Genomic DNA, 13,865 nt, shown 5'->3' with positions numbered 1-13,865 from the left:
TAACTTTAAAACACAAAGTGCAGAATTAATTGGGTCGTGTTGCATCAGGCAGGAAAATGCAGGATGACACACGCACGTGCTGAATATTTCACTCACCATATGGCAGAAGCGTACATCATAGCAGGAAAACAACCTTTATACATATTGAATAGATTTCAAGCTGCACGCTCGGAACATATGGTTTCACTTAAGAGGAGGAAAAAACGTGTGTAGAAGAAAAATGGGATGTTGTACTTGTAAAAATGGATGACTGCTCTTGTAGCACAGTTTGAAAGATGACACTGAGAGGAGTGATTTGTAGAGACATGGTTTGATTTTGTAGCCGTATGATTTATAAAGTGGCCGCCCGTGCTTTTCTACGGCGTTAGCGTGAAGACCATAGATTGTAGATAAATATGGACGACGTGTCTCCTCTTCCTCCTCTTCGTCCTCTGCCAAGAAATTAGCTGAGATATCGCAGATACGATCGTGGGATGAAGCTGTGGCAGCGCGGGATCGTTGATACACACGTTCGACCAATCACGAGTCAGTCTCAGCTGTCTGTGATGATATCTCACTCTGTTTTTTATAGCATAAAATAACAAATTAAAATGAAAGTCAGCGGGATAATGAACACTTGAAGAAACGTCAGTGTGACGAGAACCACCTGAAATAACAGAAAGCATATTTGAGAAAACCATGTTCCAACCATGGAACATGGGGTGCATGACCTATACTGCAGCCAGCCACCAGGTGGCGATGGAAACACTTTGGCTTCACTCTTTAAGAGCTGACATGTCGTCCATCTTTATGTTCTGTGGTGGAGACCTTTGAAATGTGATGAATGGTCATTCATCGTTGGAAAAGAGGCGAGACATGTTTACTCACTCAGCTCTGTTAGTTGACATTTTACCTCCTCGACAAAAACAACAAAAATATATCAAATCTTTTGGAGAAAACATTTTGCTTTCTGTCTTTTTCCTTCTCAGAGCCGAAAATGTGACCACGAGAGATGTGGAACAAAACAGAGATGATAAAAATACAGTTTGCCAAACCAGCCAAAGAGAAAGAAACTTTTAAAATCATCCACCAAACTGTCTTTTAAACATTCATCAGTTTGCAGATTGACTTCCCGATTGAATTCCGACCCGTCGCACTCGTGCTCATTCACATGTTCTACAAAGGGAAGGAGGGTTCGTGGCTTATTTCACTTTCACTTTTCACCTCCTCTTCTGATGAATAGATTTAAATAAGCTGTTATCTTGTTTTAAATCCGGCTGATGATCTAACCACGTGTTTCCTGACACAGCCGACCTGTCGCGATCTCGGCAGATACTTGAGTTTAATGTTTTTTATAACTTTCATAAGTGTAAGGAGCAGTTTCTGTAAGAAGACTCAGAGATATGTGCTTTTTTTTATTAAATGAGCTGTTGATGGACAGTTCGATGCTCAAAGGAAAGAGAAGAGCTGCGTTCAGCTGGAAAAAAATGAAAACAAATCGTGAATAGAGTTTCGAGATCAAAGAAGCATTAAATCTTTGGACAAGCATAATGTCTTCTTTTAATCATTGCTGCCACACAATGATATTTTACATCAGTTCTTGAGAGTCGTAGGAGCCTCCGTACACCAGTGAGGCAGCACACACACACACACACACACACACGTTAATCTAAATCCACATGTGCCCGAGCACACACACACCCCGTGCTCTGCACACACGTCGCTTCATCAAACACCGATGATACCTTCCCCTGCTGTTTTCCGGCTTCTGTGTCGACCTGCAGTGACAGTCTACCACCGCCTGTCCCCCGAGGCCACTGCTCGTAACATGATTACACAAGTAGCTGAATTGAATAAAGAAAAGAGAAGTATGACGGGGAAAGTGGTTCCTATGTGGAGTTTGTATTCATGTTTGGTCAGATTTAATAAACCTACTCTGCATACAGGGACCCCGACGCTTTGCTCATATGAAAAGGCTCCTTCTCGAAATGTGCTCTGAAATGCAATCATCGGGCTCCTCGGGGATCAAATGGAAGCTGAAAAATGCAGCAGGGTCTGAATAAAAATGCTGAATTAAACATAAACTGCTTGAATAAATCTGACCCGACATTAAGATGTGTATAAAAAAAACACAGTAAATATTGAAAAAATATATATATATTCAGTGATGCCACGTTTCAAAATGACAATGAGGTCACTGCACGGGGCGATCGTCAACGATTCTGTCTCAGCAAACTCGTGATTGGGGCGTTTCACTGTGTGCACGGGGCTGAGAGTCACACTTTGTCTCGTGCGTTTCTTGAAAGCAAACAATCTTGTTTGCTGTCACGGCAAGATTTCAGAAGTCTGTATCCGAATCCGGTCCGTCATCAGCATCGGATTACGATTCTTTATAATGAGCACGCACCGCTGCACCTGCACAAACCGCATTTCCACAAGACTCATCATTATCTGTCTGTGAGAAAATGGATGCCAGCCCCTGTGAAGGCTCTGCGACTGTAGACGAGGGAGTCTGCTGCACGCTGCCGCTCAGTGTGTGTGTGTTTGCTGTGCCTCGGTGCTGCAGGCAGGCTGAACAGGGTGCCACATGAATCTGGCAGTGGCACGGCAGCCCTGTCTGGAGACAAGGTGATACGGACCGGAAATAATGAGCGTGAAAGAAAGAGTTAAGGGGAGCACTCATGCACGAATTTTCTGCACATTAAAACGCCGACTTGGCCTTGCAGGAAAGGTCATGTTATTCAATAAGGACGCAAACCGGTGCGGTCGGGAGGCGGGAGGAGCCGGAGATGCTGCTTGTAGGTACACAGCTCAGTGCCTGTGATCCACTTCATTATCGTTGCTCGCTGCTGATATCATGTCACAATATGGCAGATGACATCTGACTGCCGGCGTGTTTGAGGGAAGGAGTTTTCTTTGTAACGATTTCATTGCAACAACCCTTCTGCTTCCTTGTCTGAAATAATTATCTGCGCGCACTTCAAACTATTTCAACATCAAGCTTTCAATTACCGCTGTCTTTCCTGTTCACGATTTAATTTCCCTTTTTATCATCGCATCAATGACTGCGTGCTGGAGTGGCCCTCGTCTCCAGCGAAAAATCTCATCCCCTGTTTCGAAGGAACTAGTCGTTTGCCGCTCTGTTAATGGCGGCTCGTGAACGAGCGCAGGTGTTGAGGCTTTGTTCTTCCCCAGGTGTGTCAACAGAGAGGCAGGGTGAGTGCACTGGGATTAGTGGATGTTAGTACCGGGGGGTCCAGGGAAAGGTGGAGAGCAGGACCTGCCTGCTGAGCTCTCTGAGTCACCACTCAGGACGACATGTCTCACAAACAGTGGCTTCGCAGTGGGCAGGGTGTTTGTCCACGTGGCACTCCGGATGAGGCTCGATCCACCCCGAGGACTTGACTCACACATGCCCTTCTCCCTGCCCCCTATGCCCCCTCCATCCCCGTCCCCTCACCTCAGTGTCCAATTACAGCCCACTCTCATTAGCACAGTGTCTCTCCAGCGAGAGCCTTTGAAAGGGCAGGGGGAATGGCTGCCGCCGCAACAAAGCCTCCGACACGAGATCTATCAAAATCCGAGGAAAGAGTGAAAAAAGGCAAGTGCAGGCAGGACTTCTCATTAGAGTGCTGTAGAAGGTGAGGGACGTAGAGAGGGACGATCCCTGACTGTGCTGAGTGTCATGTTATCTTTTCACTCTCTTAACAGGACAGACCTCCCGCCCGCCCACAAGCCGGCCCCTCCTCCGCCCAAAAAGAAGAACAGCGACATGAAGGGACACTTGACATCTGATGACATCCAGGTAAGAGAGATCCTTCCTCCTCCTCCTCCTCCTCTTCCACCTCCTCCTCCTCCTCCTCCTCCTCCTCGTCTCTTCTTCTCATTCACTCAGTTGGAACGGGTACAGATTCTGAAATCTCCCCCAGAATCCTAACATCACATTTCTGTCAATGTGTCTCCAACGTTTAAGTGAAATGTTTCCAATTCAAGCACAAATATATCAAAATGTGTTCGGGAGTCACGTCAGAAATAACACATCACAGTTGATTAGAACAGTTGGACTTGAGGCAGAAAACTTCTTCCTGTCTAAACAATCACACTCGAGCAGGCTTTGGTCACCGCCAGGTAAACAGTTCATTGTAATTCAGTTCATCATTGAATTTTCATCAACAGTAATTATTATAATACTCATAGATGTAATAATGTTACTAATGATAACAGTAGCAATGATAGCAGCACATATTCATAATTACAACATAAATGCTGATAATAAATAATAGGCTAGTAATAATAATCATGATAATGCTGGGAAGCAGATTTAATGTCTATAGGGTGAAAACTGTATGCACCTGATCTATGCAGCATAGGTCTATGTACTACAAGTATATAGTGTTAATTCAGTATCTTAAATTTGGAGGAGATGAGTGGAATATATTCTAAAGCACCACTCGACTCTCATAAACACTTTCATCTCTCAGCAGTGTGTTGTTGTTTTTTTCAAGCAGGAGATATGATTTCATAACTTGAACGAGCAGCTTTGTTATTAATCAGAGACAAACTGAAATGTCAACATCGAGTGGATTAGCGAGGGGAGAATTATTTCCGCCGTAGCAATTTCCTCAGATCACTGATCTGGGCTGAAGAGGCAAATAAAAAAAAACACCGTCACACAGCAGAGTTTGATCCCTGATGCTGGAAGTTCCTGGGGCAGACCTCATCAAGTTAGATTTTAAAAGATGTAACGTGTTGATGTGTTTCAGTGGAGAAGTGACGCGACTCATCAAAATTCATGACTCTCACCACAATCTATAGTTTTCTGCACAACAAAATGAAGTATGTGGATTCATTCAATACTAGCTGCCAAAAAAATACACACGAAAGATTAATGTCCACTACTTCATGTTAGCAATTAGCATGTAGAGAATAATGACATATTCAGACTTATTGCCTGCTGCTGTAACAACTGAATCTTATCTTATCTTATCTTATCTTATCTTATCTTATCTTATCTTATCTTACCTGTCGAAGCTTTAGACTGTTTATGAAGCTGGACGACGCATCTCCACTTCCTTCCATTGTACAAAAATGGAGCAAGAATTTCTCGGATACGGTTATTGCCATGTGCTCCTGGTGTCATGTGGAGCCAGATCGTGCAGTAGTGATTGTGGTGTGGAGCCACAGTATTGAGGTTTAATCAATGCACGCGTTCGACCAATCAGGAGTCAGTCTCAGCTGCCAATCATCTTAATGATCAGATATGATATGAAGGCAATGCACCTGAAATGACAGAAACCATCTTTGGAAAAGTGTAGTCAACATTTACTTTGACTTTTTAGCTCAGTAAATGTTCTACCCACTAACATGGAGGAGGCAGAGTTTATGACCTATACTGCAGCCCAGTCACCAGGGGGCGATCAAGGTGATTTGGGTTCACTTTCGGGGAGCCCGTCGAGTCGTCCATCTTTGTATGCAGACTACGGTCAGAGCAGACATGTCGCTGTTCACAGTGGAGTTAACAAAGCTGCGTTACTTGTGTGCGACACAACCTGAAACTTGATTTGCCGCGGGTCAAAACAAATAATCCCAAATCCCGATGGAAATCTGAAATCTCATTTTCTCCCGACTCGGCCCCCGGCTCCCTTGATGACTGGATCTGTGGGAGCAATATTTTAAATCAGCTGGTGGTCAGACATGCATGAAAACACAGTCTGTCACCATAATGTGATTGCTGCTGTTTTGTCCACAGCTCGGTCCACAGTTTAGGAGAAAAATGGCAACTCTCATAAGAAAGAAATCAAAGGCGTGGAACAGAGGTCACAGCGAGCCGGCTCAGACCTTTACTGCCGAACAAAATAACAAGTCATTCAACAGAAAAAAGAGTTATTAGAATCTGAATAATTACAGGTTCATCCAAACCATCGATTTGGCCGCCGTGCATCAGCACTGCTGAGATTTTAAAAGCAACTTTATGGCGGTCTTTATCGCTCCAAGGTCAAACTGCTGGACATCTGTGCAGGGAAAGTAATGGAGAGGGGGGGGGAAGGTAATGTGCTCTCCTCCCTGCACGAGCACCAGAGAACAGCACCTGACGCCCGACTCTCTGGTGATTAGTGGGAAGATGAGCCGGCAACTGTCACCGTACAGGATTTAATGTGTTGAGCTTTACTGCTGCAGTTACTTTAAAAGAAGCTGCACGCTCAGCAAGTTAGCAAAGTACCAATATATATATATATATATATTTATATATATATATTTATATATATCACAGCAGGTCCATAATGAGATATATATACGTGATGGGTAAAATATGCAGGAATAAACTATTTCTATTGATACATTATAATATTACATGTGTACAACAAAATATTTAAAGATAAGATAATAATTCTTGAGTACAGAGAATGAAGCTAGTATTAACATCTCAAAATATATATATATATATATATATAGAATATAAAGTGTATACAGAGCAAATGCAGAACCAGAAATTATGTAAGTACGTTACCTGAGACAGAAAACTAATACTACACTAAAGTGGCAGTAATATGAGATATTGCACGTTATACTTCACATACTATGATGGAACAAACAGTAATAGAGGGTTGCAGGGTCTTTAGTTCCGCCTTCCTTCCTTCAGAGAGACAACTTCCTGCCTGTCAATCATCTTGATGAGCTGTGTCTTGAACTGACACTGAGATAATCAGCATCTGTTGAGCTGCCAGGCGATTTGTAATAATAATAATAACAACACACTTTTATTTTATTGTTCAATGTAACTGCTGCAGGTTGACTTCCTCTGTTTTATTTTTAAATCTTCCCTTTTCAGAAGCTTTAAGAGACTTAAAAGCTACAACACCAGAGGAGTTTGAACACTCTGGAGAATTGCATTTCAAATTTAAATGTATATTTTTTGCCTTTGTTTGAAACTGACAAAGCCAGATTTAAATACAGATTTAAAGGTAAATAACTGATCCTATGCAAAGTTGTGCATTAGACGAACATCGCCTGTAAAATGATGGCACAGCAGATGTAAAAGTATTTAAAAGAAAGTGAAAACAGTGCAACAGTAAAACTTAAAATCCAAAACTAGAGATATAAGGAATACAAAATCTAATAAACCGCATATACATGAAATAATGTTTTTATTTAAACGAAGAAACAGAAACAAGGATAATATATCGTTAGTGTCTAATATAGGTATAAAAAGAAAAAGGCATAATAATGTTTTCTGACTGTTTTCGGATCAGCCTGTTCTGTTTCCTGCGGCTGCAACATCCTCAGCTCAGCTCTGACCACAGTTCTGAGTCCAAAACACCATGAACACCAGAGAACAGCAGATTTTGGGAAAGGTTTGGATTCAGGCACAAATACACAAACAGAGAGAGGGAGAGAGAGAGAGGAAATGGCATATGAAATATCCCAATATTGAAACTGGAGGCTGGAAAAAGTTGGATGCTGCAGCTCTATTTCAGGATCGGTTGCTGGGGGTCCTGACTGGCCTGTGGAAATTGGCAGCACGGCGTTTTTTTTATCATCGCCCAATGCACAAAGCAAAACTGGCAACGCAGCCAAAGTATAAACATCTGCGCTCGCTACGTCACAAACAATCAGCGTACGTTGCCGTGAGACGGAGTCGGAGAGGCCAAGCAGACGACAGGCGTCCAGGAGGCCGATGTCTTTATGTTCCGAAACAAACGCTTTCCTCCAGCTAATTACATATGAAGTCTGGTGCTCCGCTCGCCGCTCAACCGCTCAGCCATTAAATTATCTGCCGTTTGATGTAATATGAATGGAAACGCTCACACGAACCAAGTGGCGTTCAACAGCAATTTTTTTTTTTTGAGGGTGAGAAAAATGGGGATCAAACAGCATTTGGCAGAGTTTTGATTAGTCAAACTGAAGCACACAAAGGGACGGGCTGCGGAAACCGGTGTAACTGTGGTTTCAGGGTGTGACTTGTGTGTTATGGTGAGATACACACGTGTTTGAAAGCAAATGGTCGCGTCGCCTCTCGTCTTCACCCTTCACTTCCCGCTCTATTCTAATATAAACGATGCTTTAAACATCCTTCTGCTGTTGCTGCGGGAATAACATCGTTATCTGCGCCACGTAGTAATTTATACAAAGTGAAAGCTTTATGCAATTATGAAATTCAGGCTCCTGTCATTGAAATCATCCTGATATGTATTATTGTGTCGTCTTTGAACGTTAACCTCAACAAATAGGAAGTTGACTTATTTCCGCTTTTGGAATTCACAAGGTTTGTTTAGTCCCCTGATTGTTCAACATTTTTTCCTCAATGTTTTTAAGTGAAATCGAAGCCTCTGTATCTTTTATAAGCACGTCGCCTTAGTTTTTCTTCAGAGAGTCAATAAAAAAGAAAAGCATTTGACACATTAAAGGCTCCTTTTTCAAATTTAAATTTTCTACATCTATCAGGGGGGGGTCCGGTGTTCCAAATCCTCAAACGCTGAGATATTCCTTCTGGAAATGTGACAAAGCCAAGGCACAGTTGTAGAAAGTCTCCATTCAAAGGCGTCTTTGGCTCTGGGATGAATTTAAATACTTCACTTTAGCAACATCACACTATTAAAAAAAGGGGGGGGGGGGACACGTGTAAACACCAGACTGGGATTTTTCACATCCAGACAGGGAGCCCAGTTTGTGAGGCCGTTAAAGTGTTTTGTTTTATGCTTTGTTTGTCTTGTAAAAAGACGGCGGCGAGTCCCTTAATGGATTCAGACTGAATATTATAAACATGATCTCAATGAGCCTCATCCACATGTTGACAATATGTGTTTGCTGAGCTGTAATTAATCTGCTCTGTAATCACGCGTCACCTTCACAACCGTTTCCCCCCCTCGTCCTCGTTTCCCTTCAGCCGCGGCCTCGTCTCTCGCCCCCAGTTTAGATTTACAGCATTTTCTGGCTTCTGCTTTATTTCAGACGTTTACATCATCACCTTTGACTGACAACTAATTAGACAAAGTGTCTTTGATGCAAACAGAGTTCAGCGGAGCAGACGGAGTTCAAACTGCTCGTCTGTCAGATTTCACGTCTCGTTTGTGAGCAAACGACGTCAAAAAACTTTAAAACCTTATATTCTGCCGCTGACGTTTTTTACATCTTAAAGTATTATGCAACAAAGGAAGTATTGTCAGTGATGGGCCAGAGGCTAAACCAACTTTGGTCAGAACTGTAGTGCAGAATAAACTGTGTAAACGGGTCTGTGGTGTTTTTTCAGGTCATTGCAGCTACTTTCAGACGAGCACTGAACTCTATCATATACTATTATCTGGTATTGATATTCTGAAATAATCTGCAGGAGCTGTATGTGAGAACTTTTTAGTTCCTCAGGACAATCTCTGGAGTTTTACCAGCTCTGGTTAATGTCTGAGTGAGCAAATATATATAAATATATTTATATAACAGTGGTAATAATATCTGCAGGATAGAACCATGAGATGAAGGTGCTAATGTGTTTGTATTATTATATTAAGTTTAGATGCTGACATTGCCCTTTTTCTGCAAATGTTTTGATTCACACTGAACTTCCAGGCGTTTGGCGCATACACAAAATATGGACGTTTTGTCTACATGTTGTTTTCACATCTTGGGAGTCCTGTGAAAGGACACTAGCGAGACAGTGAGCTGAGAGAGCTTCTCAGGTTTTGACACATTCGAACACGACTCACCATAAACCAGCATAACTGAAAAAAGTAAAAACATGACAAATATCTCTCCCTATCTTTGTGAATCTAAGGCACAGAACCTCCTGCTGCTTCTCCGTATGTGAAAGTCAAACTCTGGAGAACGTCTGGACATTTTCCAGAGCTCCTGTCTGAAAAAAAATGAGTGTTGCTGAGCCCTGTGTGTTTCCTGTAGGTGGTTCATCTCGACAAGGACGAGGAAATGCAGAAGCTTCCTCTTCAGCCTCCTTATTACGACATGGCGCCCTCTGAGTCGACCCCCTTCACCGATAAGCCGGTGAGTAGCGACGCCACGAGCAGGTTGAAAGTAGCGTCTCTGTGTCGGGGTCACCAGCAGCCGCCGCCCTCCGGCTGGTCGTGATTGCCGGTGAAAGGATGGAACTCGCTGCTTGGAGCTTTTTTGAGAATTGATTCAGAATTGAAATGCGGCGCTGTGATGCTTCCTGAATGTCGCTGAGGATGTTTTAACATTGCTGCTTCGTCTGTGCTTGTGTGTTGTTGAACGTGTGTGTGTGTGTATGTGTTTGTGTGTGTGTGTGTTTGTGTGTATCATGCCCTGACCCCAGCACTCACCACTCCGCCCTCGGCCTCACCTCCCGTCCTCTTCCTCCGAACCATCGTAATTACTCGTGTGTTTGCATGGCAACTCTGTGCAGAGAACTTCTCGGCGTGATGCTCCTCAGTTCGTCGACGCCCCTGTGTATTGACTGTGAAGTGTTCGCCTTGTTATCAGATTCCTCGGCTAAACTGTGGTGAGCCTCCCTGAGTGGCGCAGATGCTCGAGTGCGTTTGGGGCTTTGCTCGATTTTGGCTCGAGTCTCGGCTTTGAGTTAAAGAAAATAAAAAGTCGTTGGTCTTTTGGACAGTGTGTGTGTGTGCATGTGTGTGTCTGTGTGTGTGTGTGCACAAGCAGAAAAGTGTCTCACTGTTGTAATTGTCTGCCATAGAATATCTACCAAGAGCAGCTCTATATTAATATTATTGTTGCTTCCTGCTTTGCTGTTGAAGGTCAGAAGTCTCATGTTGTATATGAAAAAAGTTTGACCTGCAGAAAGCTGATGTGGGTGCGGATCTGGATTCATGCAATTGGAAATTAAACCTCGTACAAAGTTTTAAATAACTTGTTCAAAACCAATTCTGAACTTACTACGACATGTTTGTATTTTTCTTTCTGTCGATGCCACGAAATACAAAAACCACCAATGAACTCTGATCTCACTAAAAAGTATTTCTGTGTATCCACAGCCTCAAGTAGATTATTCCTCTGAGTCATCGAGCTCCAAACTGCAGCCACTGTAGTTTATTACTTTATTACTTACTTATATTTTGTTTTGAGCTTGTACTCAAGTACTAAAACATTTTACCCTCTGTATTGATAAATAGACAAGTCAAAAAAGTACTTGGAGTTTAATGTCCTTCAAGTACTCAAAGTAGAAGTACCTGCAGAGTGTAGCCACTTCTCTGACGCCCCGGGCTCCTGTATAGACCGACTGTATTTCTATGAATAACAGTCGGTCTCTGTACTCAACTAAAGCTCTGAATCTACTGCTTCTGCTCCTACAATAAAAACCTTGTTAAAACAAATGAATGGATTCAGTCAGTAGAAACGCGAGAGTGCTTTTACTTTGAAACAGATAGAGGAAGTGTTTCCAATATTTATGCTGTGACATATTCGACAGACACTGAAACTGAGGTGAAGGATCGTTAAGGTCTTGACCTCGATATGTAAGATAATGTGTGTTATGATTTGAAGCTGCACAAATAGAATTGGCCATTTTGCTGTTAACTGCAAATGGAGAAAGATAAAACAGGCGCGACCCCGACTTGAAGATCAGTGGTGCTGCTATAACCTGAAAACACCGACGCCAAAATTAAAAAGAAGATTTTCCAGGATGCACACGTGCCGCTAACACATAAGTGGGAGTGAAAAAGCTCCAGGTTAAGAGACACATTGATGGTTGTTGTCTTTCTATGGGATTCATTGACGATAAGAAAAATATATATTTCACCTGATTTGTCCTTTACATCTTGAAAAGTTATTACATGAACAGGGGAACTTTGAGCTAAATTGATCTGTTTTGTCAGTTTACAGACATCTCAGTGTGTTTCATTTTTCTCTGACATTCTTCTCCGCTGTGTAACTTCAATGTTAATTGCTGCCTGCTGTGTTTATCAAAACTTATGTGGCTCCAATGTGAAGTTGATGCACAACTCGGGCTAAACATCACCTTAAATGGAAACTGTGCTCCATCCCTCATGCTCTTAATAAACATACATGCATACTTGTGATTCATGCATTAGCCTGTTTGCCAAGCCGCTTTAAATCTGCTGCTTTGCATTTATGTTATGCTTTTTTAAATAACTCCTCTTCTCTCCTCAAACTCGCAGGGATGTCTGAATCACTCTCCCTCCTTTCCCCTGGACGAATTGATTTTTTAATTTTCTGCGCAGTTATTCAAGGATATTAAACTATCATCTTCAATTCTCTGCTCAAAGGAACCGGATGTTTAATTCTGATAATCCTTGGACACAGGACAGATTTTCTTTAGATCCATTTTTCTTATCTCTGCGAACATTCCACTTAAATTGGAGTTTAGCGCTGCTCTTAAGATGAACGAGCCACCACTGAGGTTTGCAAAACACTATTTGTGAGAGACATGCATTGACTGCTGAGCATCAAGTGTTACTAATGATGATTCTCTGGGGGCAAAACACTATCTGCCAATTTTGAATGCGATGTGGCTGTAATTTTCCCCCTGATTGCACACTGGTCATGACAAATATTCCAGATATTTAAATATCCAGCGAGTGCAGAGTGTGAGAGGTGGGGAAATGTGCAACGGTGGAGCGACTGCACTGTAGACTTTAAATTATTAATGTGAAGGCTTCAATCATTCCTGTGTAATCCTTTTTCTCAGATGGAAATAAGGTCCACTGGTGCAGTTGGGGGACAACAGGTATCTCCTCCCTCACACTCCCCCGTTAACATCCACCCTGAGATGTAGGGAGATCACAGCTCTGCTTTGCATTGACTTCCTCCTGACCCTCTTTTTGCTCCACTGATTTCATTAAAGCAGGCGGACTAAAAAGCAGAGGCACCACCATCTGATCCAATCACTTCTCCTGCAGCCGAATTCTGCTCCAGGAATAGATATAAAAAACATTATGCAGCAGAAAGAAAAAAACCGTCTGGGAGGTTTTTACTCCTGGTAATGTGGGCAGCGTTATCTTTTGATTCCTGTCATCGTGTGTAATTCTAGTTCTCTCTTTAATACATCAGCGCTCTGTGATTCACGCTTGCTTCCCACCTCCTCTCAAAGAGCCACTTTGTTTTTGCTTTTTCATAAAATGACATGTTATTCCATCTTTAACGTCCATTTCAGGTCAGTGATTAAAACTACGTGTCAGTTCTGTCACAACATTAAAAAGCTCATCAGAGAAGGGCAGAGGAAATCAAAACCTCATTGAATGTGCTCGTGTTACCTTGTTGTCTCTTATTATTCCTTCGTGTTTCTGTGTGTCAGTGTCTCCAAGTTTCAGAACCTAGTTATTTTTTTTGGGGGGGGTGTGGGGAATTGGAAAAACAGCGCTGCAAGCTTTCCATTGTCATTTATTGATTATCCCATTAAGGTCATTTACTCAATCATCTACTCGGCCAATTGCCCATCGAGTCAATCGGTCGGTCAATCATCGACTTGTGTTTGTGCACAGCGGTCGGATGCTGGTTGAATGAAGGTCTTTGTCTGCGTTTACATGCACAGCGGCTCCGTGGACATGGTCACGGTTGGTTGTGTAAATGCCTCCATGTGTGGAGTCACTGTGGTTACAGCCAAAATCAGTGGATTCATGTGAGCAGCACATGAATGACTGTCCTCATAGATTTAGCCTTTTGAAAGATTGTGTGGACATGAGTTCACCTCAATCCGAGTTTTATTGATGCAACACATGTCCAATATGTGTTTGGTTTCTAGTTTTGCACAGAAAGAAAACAAAATCCTGTAACTGAACCCGATGTGCATGTAAACGAAGTGTGAGTCCTTCTCCGTGTGTCAAACTTTTGGTTTATGGTCTTTATAATTATACATTTTCTGTCTGTCTGATGATTTTCTGTGCAACATCTCCATCTTTTTTTGTCTGTCACATTAAGGCTACATCCACCCTGTACGTGCTCGT

At 42.5% G+C, this 13,865-nt stretch overlaps 1 protein-coding gene across 4 annotated transcripts in view; it reads left to right on the top strand.

Annotated features, from left to right (window-relative positions):
- Positions 1 to 13,865, top strand: part of nectin1b (nectin cell adhesion molecule 1b) — a 149,293-nt gene that overhangs the window by 122,009 nt on the left and 13,419 nt on the right. For all 4 annotated transcript variants that reach the window (XM_035153746.2, XM_035153747.2, XM_035153750.2 and 1 more), the window contains 2 exons: positions 3,691 to 3,784; positions 9,868 to 9,969. In XM_035153746.2, coding sequence (XP_035009637.1) covers positions 3,691 to 3,784; positions 9,868 to 9,969 — 196 coding nt within the window. The remainder of the gene's footprint in view (positions 1 to 3,690; positions 3,785 to 9,867; positions 9,970 to 13,865) is intronic.

The sequence above is a fragment of the Hippoglossus stenolepis genome, chromosome 4, assembly GCF_022539355.2.
Source record: "Hippoglossus stenolepis isolate QCI-W04-F060 chromosome 4, HSTE1.2, whole genome shotgun sequence".
NCBI lineage: Eukaryota > Metazoa > Chordata > Actinopteri > Pleuronectiformes > Pleuronectidae > Hippoglossus > Hippoglossus stenolepis.
The sequence above is the reverse complement of the archived record's forward strand: the minus strand, read 5'-3'. Positions and strand labels throughout refer to the sequence as shown.